The sequence below is a fragment of the Pleuronectes platessa genome, chromosome 17, assembly GCF_947347685.1.
Source record: "Pleuronectes platessa chromosome 17, fPlePla1.1, whole genome shotgun sequence".
NCBI classification, from domain to species: Eukaryota; Metazoa; Chordata; class Actinopteri; order Pleuronectiformes; family Pleuronectidae; genus Pleuronectes; species Pleuronectes platessa.
This window is the reverse complement of record NC_070642.1, coordinates 16,440,292-16,463,830: the sequence shown is the minus strand read 5'-3', so window position 1 is coordinate 16,463,830 and position 23,539 is coordinate 16,440,292. Positions and strand designations below refer to the sequence as shown.

The window sequence follows — 23,539 nt, the reverse complement described above, 5'->3', positions numbered from 1 at the left end:
TCTGATAATAAATTAATCACTATCAGTCAGGCTCTATCATAATGGTGGGCATTTAAACCCACATTTAACCAAGTGCTAAAAACAGGTGAACTGGACTTGGTTGAGTTTCTTGAAGAAATCCCAGTTTAGCACTTGGATGTACCAGGCCCTGGAAGACTGAGAATCTCCACTCACTTACACCCACATTGCATCACTGATTATTTACTTTAATATTACCAGTATAATCTACCAGTTCAAGTGTTCCCTTTGCAAACCTCAATGAACCAATATGGGCTCCTGGCTCGTGTGGTTTTAATTGAGAGATCAGACGTGTCATGATACAAAATGCTCAAGTCCCATTAGTGGGGTCCATTCAATCTGCCCCCTGCCCTCCCTCACTGGCTCTGGATAACAGCCCGTTAAACAACAGACACCGGAGAGAAACAAGGGCCGGGTGACAAGCAAAGGTTCCCACACACGAAACAGGCGACGAAGGCAGCGTGTCACGGTCACAAACTCACTTTCTCCTCATTGTTCGGTGCAGGTCTGCAGCTCCGGGACGCTTCTCCACAGAAAACACTCGAACAGCCTCAAACACACAGGAGGCAGACGCTGCACGGTAAACATCTGACTGGCACGGCCGGCCGGCCAATCACAGCGGGCCCTGCGCACTCCTGGGCGGCACCGCTTTGGATTCGGACAGGCAATTGGTCGAAGGGGAGAGACCAGGCTCGCGGGGTAAAGTGCTCATGGGAGTTGGATTCTATTCGCTCGGTGTGTGTGTAAAAGATGCGGTGCCTCCAAACTACATCTCCCGTCATGCCTTTCGTCGGCAGCAGCCCCCCCTCCTTCTCTTTCTTGTTTATCAAGCACAAGTGAGAAAAATACTGAGGAGAGAGAGAGAGAGAGAGAGAGAGAAAGCGAGAGAGAGTTGTATATTTATTCTATTTGTCCTCATTCATGTTCAATAAACTGAACACTAATTAAAAATGATAACAATTACACAACAGGAATTTCATTTTGATGCAGAAATTGTATTCGGATGTTCAATATACTACGAGACTATACGGGACAAAGGTGTTTGTAGCAAGTGATAGAACAAAGAAAATAATAAATCTACATTAATCAGAAAACATTGATTGTTGGACACATGTCATCATCTGGATTAGTGGTCTGGCCATGGAGTTGTTTGGCAAATCATCTCTCATACAGTTATGTCATTGTTTCATCCATTATTTGTGCTCAAACGTCTGTGCATGTGCTTCTGTGTGTTTTCCACACTGTGTTGATAATAAAACTAACCTGCACAACTAAATCGGTCTTATTTACATGATAGACCTTAGTACACATGTTATTCAGTTATCCACATGCCGTGTACCTCTCCAGTGAGACTGATAAACATGAATAAGATCTATTGCATATGTGCACATAAGAAACCTCATAGTCAAACTATCTTCACTTATAAAATACAGTCTCTCCTTAGTGCAACCCACCTATTTCCCTGCAGACATACATCCCATTGCTTCACCAGGTTATTTGCATAATACTGTGCAAATGTATACCAGGTGATGGACTGAAAAACTTGAAAAAAACTCGACAGCCTACATGATCAAGAATGATCTTCAAATAAGAAGATTTGCTGAAACAAAACAAATTTCATAATGCAAAGTAGTCCTCAGCACTGGTCATGGTGGTACTCTCTCAAATCTACGTCTTGTCCTGAGTATTTTTGGAGGATGTGGCAGGTTTAACAGAATGTTTTAATGTAAAATTTAAATGTGAAATCACTTTTTCTCTCCATCTATCTATCTACCTGTCTATCTATCTATCTATCTTTCGATCTATCTGTCTATCTATCCTACTATCTATCTATCTATCTATCTATCTATCTATCTATATATATATATCTAAGTATCTATCTATTTATCTATCTATCTATCTATCTATCTATCTATCTATCTATATATATATCTATCCTAATATCTATCTATCTATCTATCTATCTATCTATCTATCTATCTATCTATCTATCTATCTATCTATCTATCTATCTTTCATGCTATCTATCAATCTATCTATCAATCTATATATCTATCTATCTATCTATCTATCTATCTATCTATCTATCTATCTATCTATCTATCTATCTATCTATCTACACCTTCATGAGAGTATTAAATGCATTTGAACATTTATTTTTTATATGATTCATTTTCCGAATTCAATTTTATTTCCTTTCAGTGTGAAGCCAGAAAAGGGAGCGTGTCAAATTAGCCATTTCCTTCATTTCACCTTCTCCTTGTTGTGTAAATCCTGAGTAAATGTGAACTGGAGTCAGTGTTTATTTCGAGCCGCTCTGAGAAGCGGGGGGGGCCGGATGAGGAGTAAACGGTGCAGCAGGCGGAACCACAGTGAGGAGGTCGAGACGAGGAGGGAAATTTAAAAAGGCCGGACTGCCTGCAGCTGACAACACAAACAGACAACTGCAGCAGTCCGCCGGGGACAGAGAAACAATCCACAACGCACACGCGCTGCCTGGAAACACACACAAAAAAAACACGGTTGGTTTGTTAACGAGTATGAACGAGCCGCCCTCAGGATGGAGACTTATATCGACCAGGTAACAGTTTAATCAGCTGTTAGCCGCGACTGTGGCTAACACGTTAGCTGTGTTTACTATGGTCAGCGTGTAGCGGTTGTTTCCTGTTAGCTGCTTCTTTCCTCACAGTTTTGTTACGTCCATCGAAGTTAACTTGCAAAAAATGGAGATCGTCGTTAGCTTTGAGTTGTGCTAGCAAGAAGTCGCTAACTCGTGTTACGTTATTAGTAAATAAACCGGTTTGTTTTCCTCCACGAATCGTTAGATAGATAGATGGATACTTTATTAATCCCGTGGGAAATTCAGATCATCCAGTAGCTTGTACACTTAAACACATCACTGACATACATACATAAATCACATACGGAGAACATATTTACAGATACAGGAATGGAATGCAATGATGTGATTGTGTCAGTGTCCAGTAGGAAAGTGTTCTTGTGCTGCTGGAGTGGATAGTACAATAATATATGTATATTTATAAAAACAGCAGAAAAATATATATACAAATGTATAAATATATAAGAATATGTAGTGGTAAAGTCCGTGCATGGGGCTAGTATAGCCAGTAAAGGGATGGACAGTGGGTTGGTATAATGAGATGAGAAGAGTAGTTAGTAGAGCAGCGACTCCTGCAGCTTCTGGGACTTTAATAACACTCACAATGATGTAGTATTGTACAGTCATAGAATACAGGCAAAGGATGTATTGACCAGTTAATGTTGATCATTTATATTTTGAAATATACTGAACTTTATCAACTCCACGCATTTCGTTTTCTTTGTTGTATATTATTGTTGATTGAATATCTATTTGGGACTCGAACTCAAACAGAACATATCACACCTTTTGGCTTTGACTGTTTGATTCATTGTGGTCTTCTTCTCTTGTCTGCAGATTTTAGACTCGCCCTCCAAAAACAGTTACATCGGGAGCTATTACCAGCCTCCAGACAGGATAGCACCTGTACCAAGACAGCTGGGGTTCTCCGCCCCCTCGGCCTTCAGCAGGGACCCGCAGATCCCCAGTCTGCAGGGGTCTCAGACCAACCCTAACATCGACAGCAGAGGTACAGCACAGCCCCTGCTGTCGGGTAATGTTCCCCGTTACGCCCACCTTATGTTCCAGTCACCTGATATGCCCTTCCCTTCTTGTTAAATTCTCTCCAGCTGTTGTTGATGCACTGAAGACCCTCCAGGATAAAATCAGGCGATTGGAGTTGGAGAGGAAAGACGCGGAGAAGAGCTACCGGCAGTTCTCCCATGATATTCAAAAGCAGCAGGAGGCTAAAGCACCTTACACAACGCTTAATCATGGAGCAGCCAGCCTGCCTGAGACCAATAACTCTGGCAGGAGAGGTAAGAGAGAAAAATAAGCTAAGAGAAAAGTCTCTGTGCTTCACTGGGGTCTCGCAGTGTTTTGTCTTTGTGACCGATGTAGTTTTTACAGTTGTCTCTGTGTTTTTCGGTATCAGAGCTGGACTCAAAGCTGCTCTCGGCAGAGGCTCGCTGTAAGAGTCTTGAGAAGCAGCTGGACTACATGAGGAAGATGGTGGAAAAGGCTAAGAAGGAGAGGAAAGCTGTCATAGAGAACCAGGTAGTTCAAAAAGCTACAATCTTAAAGAAAGAAAAATCATTGAGAGAGCTACCCTTAAAAGTAGATCCTAGCTATGAGAATTATGAAGTAGAGAAATTATTGTTTTGAAAAGTTTTATAATCTTTAATTAAATGATAACAATTAACTGTATCCAAACCCTTTTCATCACCCGTTTCCTTTTCTTTTTAGAGTTTCCTGATGTAATCCCTGTTTATCTCCCAACCAGGCTTCTCTGCAGAACGAGCAGCCGAGCAGCTCAAACGCCCAAACTCAGCAGGAGAAGCTGGACAAACTCGAATCAGAGTATCTCAAATTGAGTAGAACCCAAAGCGTGGCAGAGGTAATTCACCGTTTTCAATTGAACAAGTCTAAACATTAATCATCACAAGCTGAATAATGTGATAATTCTTTTCATTCTGCTTCCAGATGAAATTTGCCATTCTGGAGCAAAGACTACTGAAAGAAGAGCAGGAGCGTAAACGTGTGCAGGAGAGAGCAGACGAGGTCGGTCACAGCAAAGCATTTTCACTTAGTTCTTTAATTTTCATTAACATGCACGTGCGTTTTTTTCAATCTACTTGTATTTTATTGTCTTTATATCAAATTTACACAACCTTTAATTTATCTTTTGGGTTCTTTAAGTTTCATACAAGTTTCTTTCAAGTCACATGATGGAAAAATTTCAACAAAGCCTCTTACAAAAGAAAAAGAAATGAACTTGTCTTGTTTATTATATCCATGACCATAGCTGCAGAGGGAACTAGACATCAGCCATCAATTGTCTGCACCAACTAATGAGGAGATTAAGCCAAAGAAAAGGACAAAAAAGACCATCAAGGTGCCTATAAACACGATTACCTTCCTGTATTTAGTTGATTAGAAACTTTTATCTACATTATAATAGTGATGCCAGCTTTCTTACCCCTCAGAAAACCCCTAAACCGAATGAGCTGTCATCACCAAGCGGCCTAATCCTCAGAAAAATGCCCTTTGTTGCAGGAACAGTAAGTCACTTCTGATTCTGATCACTCTAAAAGATGTGTGGTATTTGCTGTTGTCATTTTTTTTTATTGTTCCCTTCCTGTCACACAGTCAATTAGCCCAAGCCACTCTGTCCACGCCAACGTACAGAGTATCCTCCACATGATGAAGCACCACCAGCCCCAGCTGTGTGAGCGAGTTACTGCTCTGCACAGGTCCGGCTGTGGAGCCAAGAAAAGCCTCCAGAAGGACTTTTCTCCATCTCCCACCGGTTTGAAGAAGCCCGACGGCCTCTCTGAGCAAACGGACCAGCCACTCGGCTCGCTGTCAGACCTGCTGCTGGCTCTGCAGGACGAGCTCGGACAGATGAGCTTGTGAGTCAAGCTTTATTTTTATTGTTTGTTTTAACTTTTCTTTTCACTTTTAACGATCTGTCTGTAATTGTTTGTTTTTTTCTCTTCTGTCAGTGAGCATCAGGATCTGTTGCGTGAGATCGACCTAACCCAGAATCGGGAGGAGAGGCAGGAACTGCAGAGCGAACTGGAGAGGCTGGTGGCCAGGATGGAGGAGAAGGGAGTCCAGATCACGAAGCTCCGCAAACACCAGCAGACAGTGAGTGAAACACCCATCAGAGGTTGGATTTTAAAGAGGGTCGAAGGGGTAATTTCTATGTCAACAGAAATATAAGAATGTGACTTCTATCCTTTATTGTGTCAATAGCTTTAAGTGTCTGATGTTTTTGGTCTTCTGCTTCTTCTCAGGTGCACAAATTGACCCAGAGTCAGTCACGTGCTGAGGAATATGTGGCCAAGAAGTCGCCACCTGCTCCTTTTCTTGTTACAGCTAAACAGAAGGGAAGGAGAGGTGGGGCAGCTCACAGCAACCGGCAGCTTCTCAGAGACACCCAGAAATTCAGGAACTGCCTCAAACAGGACGACCTCTCCTGGGAAACGTGAGGTTCTCTGCAAGACTGTAGGCTTTGATCTTCCAGCTGGACGGACACCACCACGCCCCCTTTGGTTCCTTTCGGCTTGTTTTCCTCTCTCCTCAACTGAGCCATTTTTAGAAACAAATGAAAAAGAGTATGAATAAAGAGTTTTACCCAGGGTATGATAATGTGTTGATCATAAAGTCTGCTAATCAATAAGCAATTGATTCAAACGAAATCTTGCACATACAGCGTCCTTCATAAGTAGAGGTTGTTTATCAATTGTGACTTTAACAGACTAAATGAGGAATGTTGAAGTATATCATCTCAAATGAAGCTGAGTTAATCTATTTTTAAGGATTGAAATTTTTAATAAAGTTTATACTTTTACATGATGTCAATAAATGTTTTCACCTTTTCACTTCTGCCAACAAAACACATTCTGAATTGTGACTTCACCCTAATAACCACTAGGTGGCAGTGCTTGACCTATGTATGTAGAGGTTTTTACCCCTGACTCAACATACAGATGCATGACCACTGCTAAAATATAACTTTATAATAGCAAATATGCAGCATCAAGCTCCTTCTGTTCTGAATAATGTAGAACAGAGGGAGGGCTGCTTGGACTCTGTAACAGCCGCTGGCCGGACAGCTGGGTAAATGTAGCTCTAACCTCGACAAAGGGATGTGGTCTGCATCGCTGTGCATGAGTGGGAGGGACCATTTGCCACAGGATTTTGCCATTTCACAGCCAAAACAAGCACGATACTCTCAAACCTACACTATGATATCCATCTGTGTTAATTGTAGGCCGGTCAGATGACGGGACACATTCCTGGCCGTGGACGAGGCTTTTAGATTTGCCCTCTGTGTGTTTGAGTCAGCCTCTGTTTATAGGAGGAATAGCCATGTGAAGCTGCTTCCTCATTATCAGGCCTCAGTCAAGTTTTGTTGCATCATCGATTCCATTTTAGACCTTAAATCTTCACACAACCAACTCTACAAGGGTTGCTCCGTCACAAATGGTTCCTCTAAAATCCTGAAAATGAAACAGCAGATTTCCTTTACTGCCCTGTCCAAGGTTCTGGGTCATGGGGGAAGAAAACAGCTGACTCTTATTGTCTCTCTGTCCATTCAGCCTTTTTCATTTCATTATCTAGCCAGCATTGCTTAGTTCTGGTATTCTTGGCATGATCCAGAGTTCACTGGGTGGTTGCATGGGCTGAACCGGTGCCTGAGAGCGAGAGAGAGAGAGACTCTAAACCTAATGCAATTTTTCTGTGTCCCTATATTAGATTACAGGGCATGACTGGACACAACAATCAGGTTAGTTGAGGCTAAAGTCAAGCCTCTTCCATGCCGACATATACAACACCTCCAGCCCCTCGTGCTCCCTGGCTCTCCTGACCATGCAACTCTGATACCTTGTGACTTTTTGCCTGATGCTAGACAGCAGTGGTGTGTGCAGGAGGCCGGGGCACCTATGAGTGTTTGAGGGCATTTTGCTGTGGATGTGTGAGAGTATTGCCTCTCTAAAGCTCTGCGATCATTATCTTACATAAATAGTCTAGACAGTGTAACATGGGTCTTTTTAAAAAGACTTTTCAAGTTTACAATGAGAACATTATTTTAAAGTTTGCAGAGAAAGGGCTGTAAGAGAACTAGTGTACGAGCCATTGACGGTAAAGTTACAGATTGTCTTTAATGGACACACGAGAGAGAAATCATGGAGCAGTCGTCCAAGAAAACATTATCTCCTGAAAATCTCTGGTTCTGGGAAATCGAGCCAGCTGGGAACTCTGGGCCCAGTGGAAGAAAAACAATCTGTTCAACACAAACACACTGAACGTACTGTCCGAACACACGCCGTTCGAGAATGTGTTCATCCGTGCACACACAAGCTCACTAACATTTCCTTTAGAGCTTTTGCCACATAAGCAGAACTTTGCTGCAAGTGACCCTGGAAACTGACCGTGTGTGTCCTGTCAGGGACAAACCAGCAAACACTCAAGAGAGTGGAAAAACAACAGGTGGGGTCTTCAGTTCCAGATCCCATTCCAACAGTTTGAACATAAATGGTACAGAACAGAAAAGGGTGTGCAGTGTCAAGGCTGCAATACACTTGGCACCTTTTAACTTTCATACTACACAGTAAATATGGAGGTTGTGTCATTTACCAGCTTTGCTGGGAAGTGAGCACCAGTTCAAGAGATTGTCAAACAGATAAACTTTTACCAGTGTCATTTAGACTTCTGTAAAAGCTGTGACCACATGCTGTGAACGACTCTGGGGCGAACAGTGTGTGTATTGGCCAAAGGGGGGCACTAGTGTCTCCATGAACTTGTTTTGGGTTGTGAGGCCTCAAAATCAAGCCGTGTCTATCAGTAACCATGCAACAGATATCATGGCCTTGTAGGCATGAGCTGTGAGAAGTGGCTTCTAGGATTGGTTCGAGCAATTCAGAAAGAAGAATATACAAAATATGTCAACAGGAATCTGGTTATACCTGTAAATTATTTTTTCAAGAGATTCCAAACATATTAAATAACACAATCAGATATAAGGGCATGAGATGGAGGAAAAACTCAAGTGAGTAACAGATCATGTTAAAAAGTCAAACAAACATTAAAGTTGGAATGTTTTGGGAGTTAGATAAGACACGACTCAGGTAAATATGAAACCAACTTCACCAGTCAGTAGTTTTACACAAGTACTGTACTGTAGTTTTAATGTACTTGAACTTTAAATTTCATTACACTTAATATTTCTAATCCATTACATTAACAGCTAGAGTGAAACGTTTACAGTCCGAAAATGAAAACTTATCAAGAATTTCTATAAGAGGATGAAAGAGATTTAACGACAAAACAAATTGGAGTTTAACCGATTTTTCATATAATAGCGAATTATTGGGAAAAACCTGTTTGGATCATTATAAACTTATGAGACTGGAGGCTGGACAAGATATTCGAAGGGTTCACTTTGACCTCTTGGTGAGTGTGAACTTTTCTCACAATTATCACGTTTCAAAAAACCAAACCGTTAATAAAGAAAATCAGCAGATTAATCCATAATCAATAACCAAAAACAAGTGGTTGCAGTCCTGTATATAAAAAAAAAATAGCTCAACCAAGTACAACAGAAACTCCTGACACATCAATACATGAGAAATGGTGATCTGATGATATTGTTATACGATAGTGGAACTGTTACTGGGGCCATTCCTTAGTAATTGAACACATTACATTTGCAATGCAAGAGTTTGATCAGCTGAACATAAACAGTCGGATTCTGTGCAGCGTCGAAAACTAAATAATTATGATAATAATAGATCCATTAATAGTTTAAGATGCTGTGGGTAAGGAGTGATGGGTTCTGGGATGTATATACATGTCTATACTAGTATGAAATGTATCTTTTAGTGGGAGAACCTGTTGACCTCAACTACAAACACACAAGAGCAACACAAAGCACAGCCTGAACTTGATACCTTGTTGTCCGGGCAACTGGATGTTCAATTGTGACCATGGTGATGGAGACCCGGCTGTTTGTCCCACTTGTGATTTGTCATGTAAATTACCAGCTCCTGGAAAGTTGACACTGCTGTTAAATAAAAAGGTGAATGCAGTAGTTTGTTTGACAATATTCAAACTTTATTGATTTAACATTGTGAAACTAAAAGGCAACACAAGAAAACAAAGCCAGAAAAAAAAAAAGGGTAAAAGAAGGGCGCAAAACAGGCACAACAAAATTCGGGAGGCAATGTGGCACCTGCAAGTGTCTACATATTGTGTGTATGTGTGTTAAAGTGGGTTTGGAGCAAAGCAGGAAAACTCGTACCTACAAAACTGATGGCCTATTAAAAAAAATGTACAAATAAAAACATATGGCACTACGTAAAATAAAGTCACAATGCAAAAGGAGGGAATCAAAAAAAGCATTTTACTGGTCACTGCAAGACTGAAAACCGAAAGGAGAGCCCTCCATGAACAAGAAGAATTTCTCATTCAAAAATAAACAAGACATTCAACGTGATAATTGAAGGTTACATCCAGAGTGGAGTTCAAGTTATCATGTGACAGTTTTGCATTATGGGGTTGTTATGGGATGTTGCAGAACAGAACACCAGAGGTCCGGAGCTGTGATCAATGAGGGATTGTATCACAATGAGCGAGTGACGAGTTGTCAAGGACACAACCGGGTCCGATCTGGAAGGAAACCGATGCCAAACAATAGCCGATCACATCAATTTGATATTAATCTTTTATGGTTTGAGTCAAACATCTGACAAGTCTCCACTTTTCCACATGATAACTTCCCAGACAGCTCGTCACCAGTGAACGCTCGGTGGATTTGATCAAGGAGTTTAAGGCTGAGCGTGACGAGACATAATCAAGCAGAATACGACACAGAGAACCACTTCACAGGGGGTCTGAAAGTGCTGAGTCCCATTGGTATTTAATAGGAGTGGCATAATCACTTTACAACTACACTGTATATGGATATCAACTGAATAAGGCACTTTTCCTTAAGAGGTGCAAGGACTGAGTGACTTGTAGGAGGAAGCTGCTCCACGGACGCAGCACAATGGACGTCTATTGGTTTCCATGGATGACAAACGTGTTTTGAAACACCGCAATAACGTCAACATGTGACGCCGAGGAATGCAGCTACCATGTCGAAAGCACAGAGCACGGTGACTGGAGTTAGTGGTCACTCAATGGCTTTTCATTAAACTCAAACAGCAAGTTTTTGGGGGCGCAGGGGACTCCTCATGCGGGGGGGGGGGATGATGCTGGGTGCAGCTAAGGCAAAACTTTGTAGCCTGCTCTTCTCATACATGGGTCTTTGGGCTGTAGCCTAAATGCCACCAGGTGACCGTAGGTTTAAAAGGCGTGTCAATGGTGAGCAGCAGAAAACACATAACCCTAAATTATGCAGGAAACAGGAAAACAAATCTGCTGTCGTTAATTTAGAATTCCTCATGATAATAAAAAACTATTCATCCAGTATCTAGTTCCTATTCAAGACTGAGTATTTATACAAGCATTAAATTCTTTTTTTTGTTGTTTCTCATTTTTTTGGGGTTGAACCACGAAAAACATTTCCACAGAAAACGTTACAAAACAAAGCTCGTCAGTGAAATGTTTGAACTCCACCATGCCAAAACTGAGGACTTTGGCTTAATGCACACGGTTCCAAGGCATTCTTTTAAACTAGCATATGGGCAAATCACAAATAATCAGAGTGGTTTTCAAAGTGTGTCCAACCCCCTTAAGAGCATATGCATGTAAGGGAGGGAGGGAGGGAGGGAGGGAGGGGGGGGGGGGCGCACAACTCCAAGCATTCAGCATGCAATAATGAAACAAAAATATTCTTGACACCGACGAGCTGGCACAAGCAAACATTTTCTGATCAACGCTCCTTCATTTAGCCTTTTCCTCACGGTGAAACCCAGGATATAAACATAAGCAGGATGTGGCTATGTACAGGTGAGACAAAAAAAAAAGACAAGAAAAAACATCACACTGTGAGCAGCAAGCTAATAAGCGATGTCGACATGAGCCTGGCCACTTAGATGCTGCAATTTTGCAATCCATCAGCAACCGTCTCACTTGCATGGCAAAGTCAGGGAATCAAGAGGTGCGACGCTCATTGGACCGAACCACGGTCCCGACATTTCAACCTCAACTCAAGTTTTGAAATTATGTTTAAAAAAAAAAAGGTACACTCAAGCGGTCATAGCTCCTAAGAGCATCTTTAATTATCCTCACAGTCTCGTGTTTTTACACTAAACACAATTTGATACACAACTGAGTGCTGACATATGAGCAGTGAGGATGTTGGGACGCTGTGTTAGGAGCTATGAATCAGAGAGTACCTTCAAATCTAATGATCATCCACTTCTACAAGGTCACAGTCGGTGAGAAGAAGACCGTGCACTGAACACAGTCTTCTACTCACAGGGAAAAATCTTCAATCTCGGCTGATCGAGGCCCTCGGGTGACATCTACCTTCTACTTCCAACAATAAAAGGCTCTTCAGTCCAGCTGCTGATACTTCGGTTCTCATTGCTCACCGACAAACTCACGACAACACTCAGGGGCCTCAGCCAGGAAGAGGAGACTCGTCCTCTTCTTTATACATCATACTGGACATTAAAGGCACTTCACTGCTATCACTGTCCAAGAAAGGTGCAAGCCATTTTCTTCAAGCTCCCCCACACTCTATTTTAAACACATTAATTGATAACACTTCTGAAATATTCTACAATCGTTCATTTTCACCCTTTTTCAGAAAGCAAGGGGGCAGCTCCGCGTGGGTAAGATTTGACGCCAGTGAGGATCATAAGGGAGATTAATGGCTGGGAAATGGACTTAATACATAATTTATTGCATTGTGCCGCTCCACTGGCAGTTTGTGACATTTTAACAACTCCTATAGGGCGAGAGATCTCCGCTGGGAATTCAACTGCGGAAAACGCACCGCACTCCGAAATGCCACGGGAGACGTCCATCGAAATAAGACTGTTCACCAGAGGGATCGGCGTTGCTCCTGATATTAGATGATTGGGTGTTGCTTTTTATACCCTCTTCAAGTAACCCCACCTCTTTTACATCATCTATGAACACATATATAGGATACAGCTGCATGAAAAGGGGAAGGGGGGACGGACGGACCTCCCCACGACTCAACAGGGTGAAAGCAATACTGAATCATCGCCATTGTCACATTTTAATAAAAGCTGTGAACTCAAACAGTGTTTCCAAATCAAATTTTTTTTTGGGTTGCTGTAAATACTCCTCCTCCCAGGCATCACTGAAAGCTACTGCTGGTCCTTTTGACTCATGCAGCGAGGAGAGGGGCCGTAAATAACACCAGCCTCCCTCGGTCCGCTGGAGAACGGCCTCTCGCAGGATGACTAACAGCCCGATGGAGGTGGGTAGTAGCTAACACGTGATGCAATCCATATGCGCAAGGCTTAAATGCCATACCAATAGGGATCTGTGTACTGTACATGTTGGTGCAGTGTTATTTAGATTACATACAAGCATGCGTGGGTGCCTCCACAGCGACTACAGCAGCACTAATGCAGGCCGAAATCACAAGTGGCACAAACATGGAAAGGAAAACAGCTTGAAAACACTGTTTGAGTTCGCCAGTGGCGAGCGAGTGATGAGAACGTGCCGAGTGGGGAGTCTCCTCCAGGAGGTCAGAGTTGGCGGGGAAGGGGACGGTGTGGCCGATCCAACCGTGAAGGTGCTTCAAAGGGTGTGGTAGTTGCGGTCCTTGGACTTGCAGAACTTGTAGAGGAAGAAGATCACCGCCTGCAGGCCCAGCACCAGCACTATTCCACCGATGAAGCTCGCAGCATCAAAGGTGGCATTCTTTTGTGAGGCCGGGGTCGGGGACACCGGCGTGGTACTTGGGCTGGTTGCATCTGTGAGAGCGATGAAAAGAGGGGATGAGGTTTATATCCATTTACAGGGCAGGAATTAAAACGTTCTTGCACTATCCCACTGTCAGACTTACTTGAAGAGGCCGATGTAGTGGGGACGGAGGTGTTACTGCTCGCGGTGGTGACAATGACGGTTCCATTTTCTGAAGCTGTAAATTAAAACATTGTGATACTTTCTGTTCACATTTTTTTTTAAACTGAAATAATCATGAGAAAGAGAAGGAGAAAATTGCTAAGCTGTTTGACCGGGCGACACCCTAACCCTAGCCCAACACTAATGCCGCAAACCCTTAAAACAATTACTAACCTTTGTTGAAAGACAATCTATCAAATGCAAATACTACATAGAGAGATGATTATAGAATAAATAAACTGAATTCAATTACTTATATCTCAAAACTCCTGAGAACCACTTAAATCCTTGTATACAGAGCGACGCAGACTGCAGCAGGGAGTAGCAGAGGTTTTCTGGCACTGGTTACCTGTGGTGGGCTGAGCAGTGCTGCTGCTGTTAGAGGTGGCCGGGACAACAGGGGTAGTGGGGGTTGTAAGGGTATGGGAAGAGGTCGGAGACGGAGCGACAGTCGAAGCCTTGGGTGTCGGAGTAGGTTCCACAGCTGGACAGAGAGCCAACACCAAGACAGGTTGTAAGGGGGCAAAGCAAGAGACACCAACCAAACATCAAAGTTATGCACAGAAACGACACAACACCCCCTCAGCGTGTCACTGAGGCATAAGGGAAATAATGTTACAAGTCTCTTTGACACAAACAAAGAAGCCGGAGGGAAGACGGATCCAAAACACTGAAACTGACGGTTAACTGACACCTTAGTAAGAGCTTAGCTAGACCCACACAGAATCTGCAGAACATGTATACTCTTTAAGGTCTGCTGATTCTCTTAGGGCCTAAAAGAACTGTTAATGAAAAGCACATTAAGTACCCACTTCAATATTGCTGTTAGACTTACCTCCACAGGAAGCGTTGGAGCAGGCTTCTGGCAATTCGGTTACATTGTGACAGCCAAAAAAAGCTGAAACAGACAAAAGATTCATTTTTTGGTCATGTTCTGGTTCATAATTTTAATTTGGGTTCCGACTTGAAAAGTCCAGAAAACACAATTTTACTCATACATTGATGCAGCTCCTCTTTTCAGTCTCTGTTTTAAACGCTTGGTTATATTTCCTGTCTCTTAGCATAAAATAATAAAAAATACTGAATTATTTTACTGAATTCAAGTTGTTCTTGAGGAAAATGTTAGAGATGACATTACACTACTGCATTTTGCTGGCGTGCTGAGTTATAGTTTGATCATCGTTGTACGATGTTGTATTTTATAATCTGTTTACTAATTAACCACAGCAGGAAGGGACTTGCCCTGTGGTGGAGTCGTGCCAGTCCCAAATACACAAACAGAGGAAGTATGATATCAATTTCTCCAATTCATCTAAAAAAAAATTGGGGGAAATTTACAGATTTATGAATTTACTATAGTGAGATTAAATGACCAACTAGTTGTGTCAGTTTATTTGTCTTCCAGTGGAACAACTTGGCCTGTGTCACAGTGTAGAACTCATGATTCATGACATGGCAGCGCCTTGTGACTACAGAGTCGTTTCACACCCAGCTATAACATATTTAAATTACTGCTGTTATGCAATGCAAGCTTGAATCAACTGTCCCTAGTGTGTTTTGCAATCATTACTACAAACACCCACACAGCTTAAAGTTGAAACTATGGTCGAAATTAAACTAGAAAAGAGTGTTTCAGGTTTTGATGCTTTTGTTGGAACTGAATGTCTTAAGGTTGAGGAACATTATTATTTGGAAAGTTATTTGCTTTTAACACATCTCTTCTTCTTTAGAAAAAAGCCTTCTTTAACCCTCATTTATTCCAGGACTCATCAAAATCCTCAGAATCCAGTACTTTCTGGACAAGGACGTTTGAACGAGAAGACGGAAAACACATCTTTGTCTTCACTTGTCTCAGCCCTCTGTGGAATGTTGTTATACAGGTATTGAACCTAAAAGTGAAAAGACCCTTTCTCAGAAACATTGGTTGAATCTGGCAACAAAGGAAGGAGGACGTTGACCTCTTCCTTGCGTTGATTTAAAGAATCAGTATTCACCGGCACTATCATCTCAAATACGCCATAAAGGGAGCAGAATCCACTCAGTGAGGGGCACCTGGTGCTGTGAAAAGGCCTTCCCTTCCTGTTGTATGATAATTCAGACCACACCTTACCGCCAGATGGCCGCTCATAAATTACAGACACACCGACATCAACTTCCCTGCAGCCATTTTTGAAAACGTCTCTCTATCGTCTCCAAATAGGGTCAAAAATTACTCGCCCACACTTTCCACAGCTCAGAGGGATTTATTTTATGGTCCTAGTATCAGGTTGTGTTTCTTTGTGCAGCGGCCTTGAGAAGATTTTTTTTAATGTTTATTGGCTACTACTGCTGTGTGTTTTGAAAGGTGCTGTACAGATAAAGTTAATTATTACTATTATCTGACTCGTCATAATGGTTTCTCTTTGATAGAACAGCTTCTCCCTGTTTTTCTAGAAGTTATAAATGAGTTTTCACCATACTCATTTAGCAGGAAGTGAAATCAGCGCATATAATCAATGTCCATGTTTAACTCATGAAGGGAAAGTAAAGTAAGAAAAAGTCATTCTGACAGTGTTAAAGTCACCTATATAAATACAACCCTTCTTTCTGACATCGTACTATATGTACAAACTGTGAGGAGTTTTTCTTTTTCCACTCTCCGATGGGTCAGAGGTTTGTTATCTTGCAGGCAGCTGTGAAAGGTAGGACCGGCTCTCACCCTTTCCCAAGCTGGTGACTTCATCATCACCACGAGGCACGTCCACGGCTCCAAGTCGGTGGTGCCAGTGAAACGCCTGAAGGGCTCAATTTACCCCAGGAAAACCGCCTCATGGCTCCACAAGCTTTGTCACAAACCACAGTGTGTCAAGTACGACAGAACTTGTGTGTGCACGTGTCAAGTTTGTTGAGCGTCTAGGCAACAGGCCGCGACGCCACAGGCTTGTTTACACAAATTTCCTAAACAAAGATAAATCTGGTAATGACAATGTGGTAGGCGTGAGCCGGCAGCAGCAGCACGGTTACGCTGTGCTTCTGCAAGGAGCATCTCAACTGGCCAGAGCCAACTGTTTCAGTTTGAGCTGAGTTCCCATCGAATAGTGGATCTATTCTTGAGCTAGTGAAAGGCTGTTGCTGTAGTCTTACATTTGTGTGTGTGTGTGTTTGTGTGTGTCTGAGGAAAGTAGTCAGTGGTGATCCGCACTATAGCGGCTGCCTGTATCCTGTGTGGTAAGGGTGGTGTGACTTGTTTGTCCTGGTGTGTAATTGCGCTGAGAGTCTTCGGGAAGCCAGCAGTAGAGACATCTAACTTTTCAACATGTTGAAACTTAAATCTTAAAACTGCTCATCAAATCTTTTGAAGAAAAAAAATAACACGTGTATAGAATATACTAGGGCTGACCGATAAATCGTATTTTCATCGTCATCGCGATATGAACATGCGCGGTTAACACATCGGAAAAGATGCCTGAAACGCGATGAATAAAAATCATTTTATTTACACGCGCCATGTATTCACACCCAGCATGCGAACATTTGACCTATCAGATGGAGCCCTGGATACATGCGCCATGCATTCACACCATTTGGCTAATCAGATGAAGCAACAGCTAGCCGTCGGCGCCGGCAGCGTCCCCGGGTCCTATGTTCCCCCGGGTCCTATGTGTTCCGGAGCCACCCTCAAATTAGTTGGTGTTAATTTTGTGGCGACTGCGAGTCTATGTAACACGATGGCGGAGAAAGGAGAGAATAGCGAGGAAAATGTGGTTGACGAAGACCTTGTGGTGAAAAAGAACTGCACTTCTGCAATTTGGAGTTATTTTGGATTCCGTAGCGACGACGTGTTACAAACACAGGTACTGTGTAAAACATGCCGAACAGCTGTGGCAACTTCCAGAGGAAATACAACAAACCTCCATCACCACCTGCAACACAACCATAAAGAACTACACGAACAATTCAAAGCTAGCCAAACCACAAAACCAAAAACGGTGAGTAGCAGCAAATCTAAAACCTTGCAACAGTCCATTTCTCAGAGTTTTGCGTGCGTGACTCCTTACGAGAAAACATCCAAACGCCACGGAGAAATAACAGAGGCCATAACTCGTTATTTGGCTAAGGACATGATGCCTATAAACACAGTGACCAAAGATGGTTTTGTGAGTCTGATAAGGAAACTGGACCGAAGATACAGCATTCCATCACGCAATTATTTTTCCCAAGTCGCCATTCCAAAAATGTACGACACATGCAGGAAGACAGTGGAATCGGAACTGGGTCAAATTGAACACTACGCCTGTACCACAGATCTTGGGTCCAGTCGAACGACAGAGCCCTACATCAGCCTCACTGTACACTTCCTGGATCAAGACTTTGAACTGAAAACGCGATGTCTACAGACAGCCTACTTCCCCGGAGAACACACTGGGGAAAACATTGCGTGTGGACTACGTGAGGCTTTGACCAGCTGGAATTTGCGGGAAGAGCAGCTAGCTTGCATCACCACCGACAACGGGTCAAACGTTGTGAAGGCCACCGAACTCAACCACTGGGTCAGACTTCAGTGTTTTGGCCACAGGCTGCATCTTGCCATCGGTAAGTGTAAATTAATACATTTGCTTTACGTGGCATTATTGTTATCTATTGCCGTCTTATTTTGTAATATTATTGTTTTATTATTGTTTTTGTTATTTATTGTTATTATTTTATATTGTTTTTTGTTTTTTGAGAACCTCTGTGTCTATTGTTTTGTAACCTATTGATTTTGAGCTCATGCCTACAAGTTAAACTACTACTACATGCCACATAATGGTAGTCTGTCTAGTCCCTGAATCATTACTTTGTAATTACTGTAGTTAACTAGTATGTAGTCCCTGAATTATTACTTTGTAATAATTGTAGTTAATTATGCAGTCTCTGAATTATTTCTTTGTAATTATTAGAAAATTGTTAGATTTTGCAGTTAGGCTACAATGATTACTGGTAGGTTTTAATATTTTTTTCATGTGTTTTCCTGTCTTTCCAGAAAATGCTGTTAAAGATGACAGCCGCATTGCCCGTGCTGCTGGGCTTTGTAAAAAATTGGTGGGACATTTCTCCCACAGCTGGAAGCAGAAGATGGCACTGAAAGAAGCACAACAGGAGCACAACCTCCCAGAGCACTCACTCATCACAGAATGCCCAACTAGGTGGGGCTCGAGGCAAAAGATGATGGAGAGGATCTTGGAGCAGCGGCAAGCCATATCTAATGTCCTCTCGGCAGACCGAAAAACACGGCATCTGGTTCCCTCCTGGCAGGACCTGGATGTACTGGAGTCTGTAAACCTGGCATTACACCCTTTGCAAGTATTTACTGATGCTCTTTCCGGGGAAAGCTATGTGAGTGTTTCATATGTGAAACCAGTCCTTCATCTCTTGAATACATCAGTTCTTGCAGAAAAGGAAGATGACACCAATTTAACCAAGACCATTAAAGTGAAAATCCTGGATTACATGAATACAAAGTATGATGACCCAGCAACACAAGAACTTCTGGACACTGCATCCTTCATGGACCCCAGGTTCAAGGTCAGCTACATCAGCAGCGAAAGAGTCCAAGACATCAAGACCAGGGTGATGTCAGAAATGAAAGAAACAGCACGGAAGGTAATTGGGTTATACATTTGACATGAGCACTGGTGGGATACAAGATGTCACATACTGTAATCAGATGGTGCATTATCTGAATGTGAATGGAACATGTGTATTTTTCTATGTATTCTTAATTGTCTCTCTGTTTTAGGAGGGAACACCTTCTGACAACACTGAGGCCCAAAGCATGGATCCACCCAGCAACAAGAAGGCAAAGCGATCATTGGGCAGTTTGCTCAAAACAAGTCCAGGCCCCACCACTCCCACCGCATCTTCCATGCAGCTGGAGCAAGCTCTTGAAGCTGAACTTAACAGCTACTTGCTGTCCCCCACCATTGACAGTGAGGCAGACCCTTTGGCTTGGTGGAAACTCCACCAGGTCACCTACTCAAGGCTGAGCAAACTAGCTCGGAGGTATCTTTGTATAGCTGCCACTAGTTCACCCTCTGAGAGGCTATTCAGCACATCAGGGAATGTGGTAACATGTCAACGTGCATGTTTGAAACCCAGCAAAGTCAACATGCTGGTTTTCTTGGCCAAGAACTTGCCCTAAAGAATAACTTGCCATAAGGGTAGATTTTTTTTTTCCTGATTGTATCTTGATTTAGTTATTTCAATTTTCCCCCGCATACTATAGATCTCTGCACCTTGTTGGGCGGAGTCGAGGGCCTTGATGATTGTAATGGGAGACATTAGTTATTTTAAATTGCCATGCCCATGTTTAATTTATATTTATTTAATTATTTAAGTTGTTTTCCCCCAGATATTTTTTTATTTCAAGAGTTCAATGGTTTTGTTCAGTTTAGAAGAAAATATTTTAAATAGAGCAGGGGAAATTAAACTTCGTTGGGTGTTCATGTTGTGCACTTTGTTCAATAAAAGTTAAATAAAATAATTTATTTCATTTCTTTATTCAGTGGGCATAGGCTATTCAATGTTTGGGGTCTATGTTAGCAGTGTACCTATTATAGCAGAAAGACAGGAACTGTATAGCTAATATGCACACTTCAATATTTGTTTATTTATCGCAAGTCATATCTCATCGCAATATTGAACAATGGTATCGCACATCGCAGATTTTCCTCATATCGTGCAGGCCTAGAATATACAGATCAAAAGCTATCAAATTATAATAATCTCAGTAAAAGAACAGATCTTGATATATTTTTTTACTTCTGTGGTTGGGGGATTTCATTTCCTCCTAAAGTACAATGGGCTTAACCATTAAAATCGCTCTCGGCTCAGAGATGATGTAAATGATTGTCATGTTGTCTGTCCTGTTCAACCATTTAATGAATCATTAGACTGATCAGAGGACAAAGCAGGAAGGGAGGGTCATCAAATCTCAACGTAGCTTTTTCCTGAAGGGAATCAAAGCTTCTCACTGGTGACAGGTCCAATCCCATGAGAGGTAAAACAGCTTGTGCTTGAGTTGTAAACTGATCGAGGAACCGATTTTGGATTAACCAACTTGTAACAGTTGAGACAACACAAGTTCCATGATCTGTACTTCTTCAGGCTTAATGACCCCTAAGCACACCCTTGTCTTAGACTGCACCCGAGGCATAAATTATGACAATAACAAGGCATGTGAAACTAATCTGCTTTCCTATCTGCACACAGTTTCCTCTCCTTCCCTCTGTTGCCTGGAGTGATGATATTGCAGGCTTCCTGCCACACATCCTCTCATGCTCATCTTCTTCACCATCACACGAGACCCGAGTGTGTCTCATACTAAACTGAGACAAAAGTCAACCTACAAGGTTTTTTCACCTTCGAGGTGCAGGTTTCAGCCAGACGCTGTCAACCCATGATCACACAGGTTAATCACTCACTTTTATTAATATCTCCTGAGTGATCTTTGGTGACAAAGCTCAGATTTAACCGAAGTGAACTTGTGACACACCTGCAGATAAAACAAAGTTGACTTATCCGTTTTATCTACTAAACTTGTGACATGAGTTTCATTCCCTGAGAACAACACGTTAGCACCCACTCCTCTTGACCTACTTTAAAACAACAATGACAAAGGGGGTCGCATGCAGTGAATAGAGAGCAGTCGACACATTAAACAATCTGCCACAGATTTGATATGGCAACGCCTTTTTATCGAATATATGCACATTTCTGAAAACTACCACGGCAGCATATTTCTCCATCTGTAGTAATGTCTGAGAGCTTTCTCATATCCAGAGAACTTGTGTTTAGACAGATATTACCATTAACATAATGAAATCACAGAATGGCCACACAGAAGCGTAGTCAAAAGGCAGAAAAGTATCACAATCAGACATAAGACTTAAACGTTCAAAAGATATGACCAACTAGCTTTGCGTCATCTGCATTTCATTGAATTATATATTTATTATAAGTGTTGAATCTCCCAAACTACACCCCTCAGCCTACAAAGTCAGAAATCCTCACCACTGTTTTGTTCATGATAGATGATGCACATTTTTATTTGGATCTGAACCAAATTGCACACCCTCAAAAACATCAGTCCCTATTTTTCCCATCAAGATCAAATAATTATTTCCTGGGAAATCTGCAAAACAAATGTCAAAAGCACAGTATCTCGCAATGTTAAAGAAGAATAACAAGAAAATGGACCAACACCTAAATTTACTGTGTTCCTGCTAAGTTATTAACAAAAGGAGATAATAATCTACTCCCACACCAGCCTGTCCAGATCCACAGAGCCGGTCCGCGTTGCCAGACGACTGCGGCACAGCTGCGTCCTTTCAGGATTTTTTGGAAAATGTAGATAACATCACCCAAAAGTAAACATCAACTGCAATACATTCCCTCCATACCCACGAATCATGTCACCAAGCAGCTCGGCTGTCTGGACAATTGGCCCACAAAGAGCAACCTGTGCCTCTCCGTCCACAACCCCGCTGCCACACATTTACCACAGATACTCACGTGTTGTTGTGCAGTTGACCCAGCGACATGCTGGAGAGGCTGTGCACGTAGCACATGTCAGGCCGGGACATGGATCTGCAAAGAGGAAACATGCATTTGATTAATGTAGAGTTGGAAAATTCCTGCATGTGGTAAGAAAACGAAAGTAGATTTTCCAGAGGTTGCTGTAGAAAACAGGCTCTGACATACGACAGCAAAGTGAAATCTGTCATCATACGACACATGATAACACAGGGTCCTGGATTGGAACAACCATAGGCTTTATTAAAAGAACACAACCCAGGGTTAGGCGTGTGTCATGTAGAGGTTGTTGCATAACAAGTTGATCTGGCCTGTGCTACCTGATCTACTGGATCAGACACACACAAACACAAAACACAACAGACATTACACAACACACAGCAGCTACACAATGTGAGTTTAGGACCCTTTGCTGTACATGCTAGGCGGCTAACGCGTTAGCTGGTCCTCACAACTTGAGAGCCACTCTCCAGCGTGGAGGCAAAAGTGTCAACTCGCTCAAAGGAACGAGTTATCGATTATGAAAGCTCAAATAAAAAAATAAAAACAGGGAGGGAGACGACAACTGTCCAACGAGGAAGCGACACGTCTAATTGTTTCCGTCGTGGCCGAAAAATGGAGGCGCACGCCACAGGGAAGTAAACACCGGTGCGGTCGGCGGTGTCTTCCCCGAGCTGGGGGGGGCACGGCCGGCTGTGGCTAGCCGCTTAGCTCGGCTCGAGGAGAGGGAGAGAGAAGGAGGGAGAAGAAGGAGGGAGCAAACTTACCGGAGTCCGCCGCGGCTGGTGCGACAGAGAGATACACGACTGCGGCGAAAAGCAGCAGCTTGACGGACATGACTGCGGACAACATCGCTGCTCTGCCTGGAAACGTGTGTGTGTGTGTGTGTGTCCGGGTGGGAGGGACGTCGAGAGTGACACCGGGGAAAGGGTCTTCAGTCTTCGGTCTCCGCTCGGTGCTGCTGCTGCTCGATGTGTTGGTGGTGGTGAGAGCTCCACTTCCTACTTGACAGGTCATGTGGCATTCATGGTGGGGGGGGCGTGGAGAGGACGTGATCCACGGACACGTCAAAAGGAAGAAAGAAGAAGAAGAAGGGCAGCAGAGAAGCAAAAGTGGATAGTTTGGCACAGTCATCCTTTGCTTTGACTTCCGTTCATCAACTTTAACCTTGACCAACTCAAGACTTACCTTTATTCTAATAGACTTATCTTATGATCTTCTGTCTCAGTCTTCAGTCACCTGTGAAGACCAGCATCATTTACCCCTGAACAAGCGCAGAGAAAAAAAAAATAAAGTCAAATTAAATTA

The 23,539-nt window shown here is 42.6% G+C and overlaps 4 protein-coding genes across 6 annotated transcripts in view; 2 read left to right on the top strand and 2 right to left on the bottom strand.

The window, feature by feature from the left end:
- sesn1 (sestrin 1) overlaps window positions 1-604 on the bottom strand; it is a 45,442-nt gene extending 44,838 nt beyond the window's left edge. Inside the window, exon 1 of the mRNA XM_053444755.1 lies at window positions 501-604. The gene's annotated coding sequence lies outside the window, so the exon portion shown is untranslated. The remainder of the gene's footprint in view (window positions 1-500) is intronic.
- Window positions 605-2,358: 1,754 nt separating this feature from the next.
- Window positions 2,359-6,482, top strand: cep57l1 (centrosomal protein 57, like 1). Of its 2 annotated transcripts, none has more exons than XM_053444610.1 (11): window positions 2,359-2,599; window positions 3,476-3,647; window positions 3,748-3,936; window positions 4,053-4,174; window positions 4,401-4,514; window positions 4,601-4,678; window positions 4,923-5,012; window positions 5,104-5,178; window positions 5,267-5,529; window positions 5,623-5,815; window positions 5,917-6,482. In XM_053444610.1, the coding sequence occupies exons 1-11, from the start codon at window positions 2,579-2,581 to the stop codon at window positions 6,109-6,111; spliced, it is 1,512 nt and encodes a 503-aa protein (XP_053300585.1). In that variant the 5' UTR covers window positions 2,359-2,578; the 3' UTR covers window positions 6,112-6,482. The 2 variants fall into 2 exon arrangements, with proteins under 2 accessions (XP_053300585.1, XP_053300586.1); XM_053444611.1 differs by having other exon boundaries at window positions 2,362-2,599; window positions 5,623-5,767.
- Window positions 6,483-9,717: 3,235 nt separating this feature from the next.
- On the bottom strand, window positions 9,718-23,261 carry cd164 (CD164 molecule, sialomucin). Of its 2 annotated transcripts, XM_053444608.1 has the most exons (6): window positions 22,999-23,257; window positions 22,211-22,285; window positions 14,514-14,576; window positions 14,028-14,162; window positions 13,620-13,694; window positions 9,718-13,527 (listed from the first exon to the last, which is right to left on the bottom strand). In XM_053444608.1, exons 1-6 carry the CDS (start codon window positions 23,246-23,248, stop codon window positions 13,352-13,354), a joined length of 774 nt encoding a protein of 257 aa, XP_053300583.1. In that variant the 5' UTR covers window positions 23,249-23,257; the 3' UTR covers window positions 9,718-13,351. The 2 variants fall into 2 exon arrangements, with proteins under 2 accessions (XP_053300583.1, XP_053300584.1); XM_053444609.1 differs by lacking the exon at window positions 14,028-14,162 and having other exon boundaries at window positions 22,999-23,261.
- On the top strand, window positions 17,980-20,180 carry LOC128459756 (E3 SUMO-protein ligase ZBED1-like). The gene is made up of 2 exons (XM_053444606.1): window positions 17,980-19,300; window positions 19,437-20,180. The coding sequence occupies exons 1-2, from the start codon at window positions 18,659-18,661 to the stop codon at window positions 19,836-19,838; spliced, it is 1,044 nt and encodes a 347-aa protein (XP_053300581.1). The 5' UTR covers window positions 17,980-18,658; the 3' UTR covers window positions 19,839-20,180.
- Window positions 23,262-23,539: the final 278 nt, after the last annotated feature.

What these genes read in the sequence shown, in the direction of transcription:
- cep57l1 (XM_053444610.1), top strand. Translation starts at nt 2,579, where the DNA reads ATGGAGACTTATATCGACCAG. An exon ending in TGGAGACTTATATCGACCAG is followed by an intron (nt 2,600 to 3,475) that starts GTAACAGTTTAA and finishes TCTTGTCTGCAG; the next exon opens with ATTTTAGACTCGCCCTCCAA. An exon ending in CAATAACTCTGGCAGGAGAG is followed by an intron (nt 3,937 to 4,052) that starts GTAAGAGAGAAA and finishes TTTCGGTATCAG; the next exon opens with AGCTGGACTCAAAGCTGCTC.
- LOC128459756 (XM_053444606.1), top strand. Translation starts at nt 18,659, where the DNA reads ATGTGTTTTCCTGTCTTTCCAGAAAATGCTGTTAAAGATGACAGCCGC. An exon ending in TGAAAGAAACAGCACGGAAG is followed by an intron (nt 19,301 to 19,436) that starts GTAATTGGGTTA and finishes TCTCTGTTTTAG; the next exon opens with GAGGGAACACCTTCTGACAA.
- cd164 (XM_053444608.1), bottom strand. Translation starts at nt 23,248, where the DNA reads ATGACCTGTCAAGTAGGAAGTGGAGCTCTCACCACCACCAACACATCG. An exon ending in CACTGCTCAGCCCACCACAG is followed by an intron (nt 13,695 to 14,027) that starts GTAACCAGTGCC and finishes TTTAATTTACAG; the next exon opens with CTTCAGAAAATGGAACCGTC. An exon ending in CACTACATCGGCCTCTTCAA is followed by an intron (nt 13,528 to 13,619) that starts GTAAGTCTGACA and finishes TCGCTCTCACAG; the next exon opens with ATGCAACCAGCCCAAGTACC.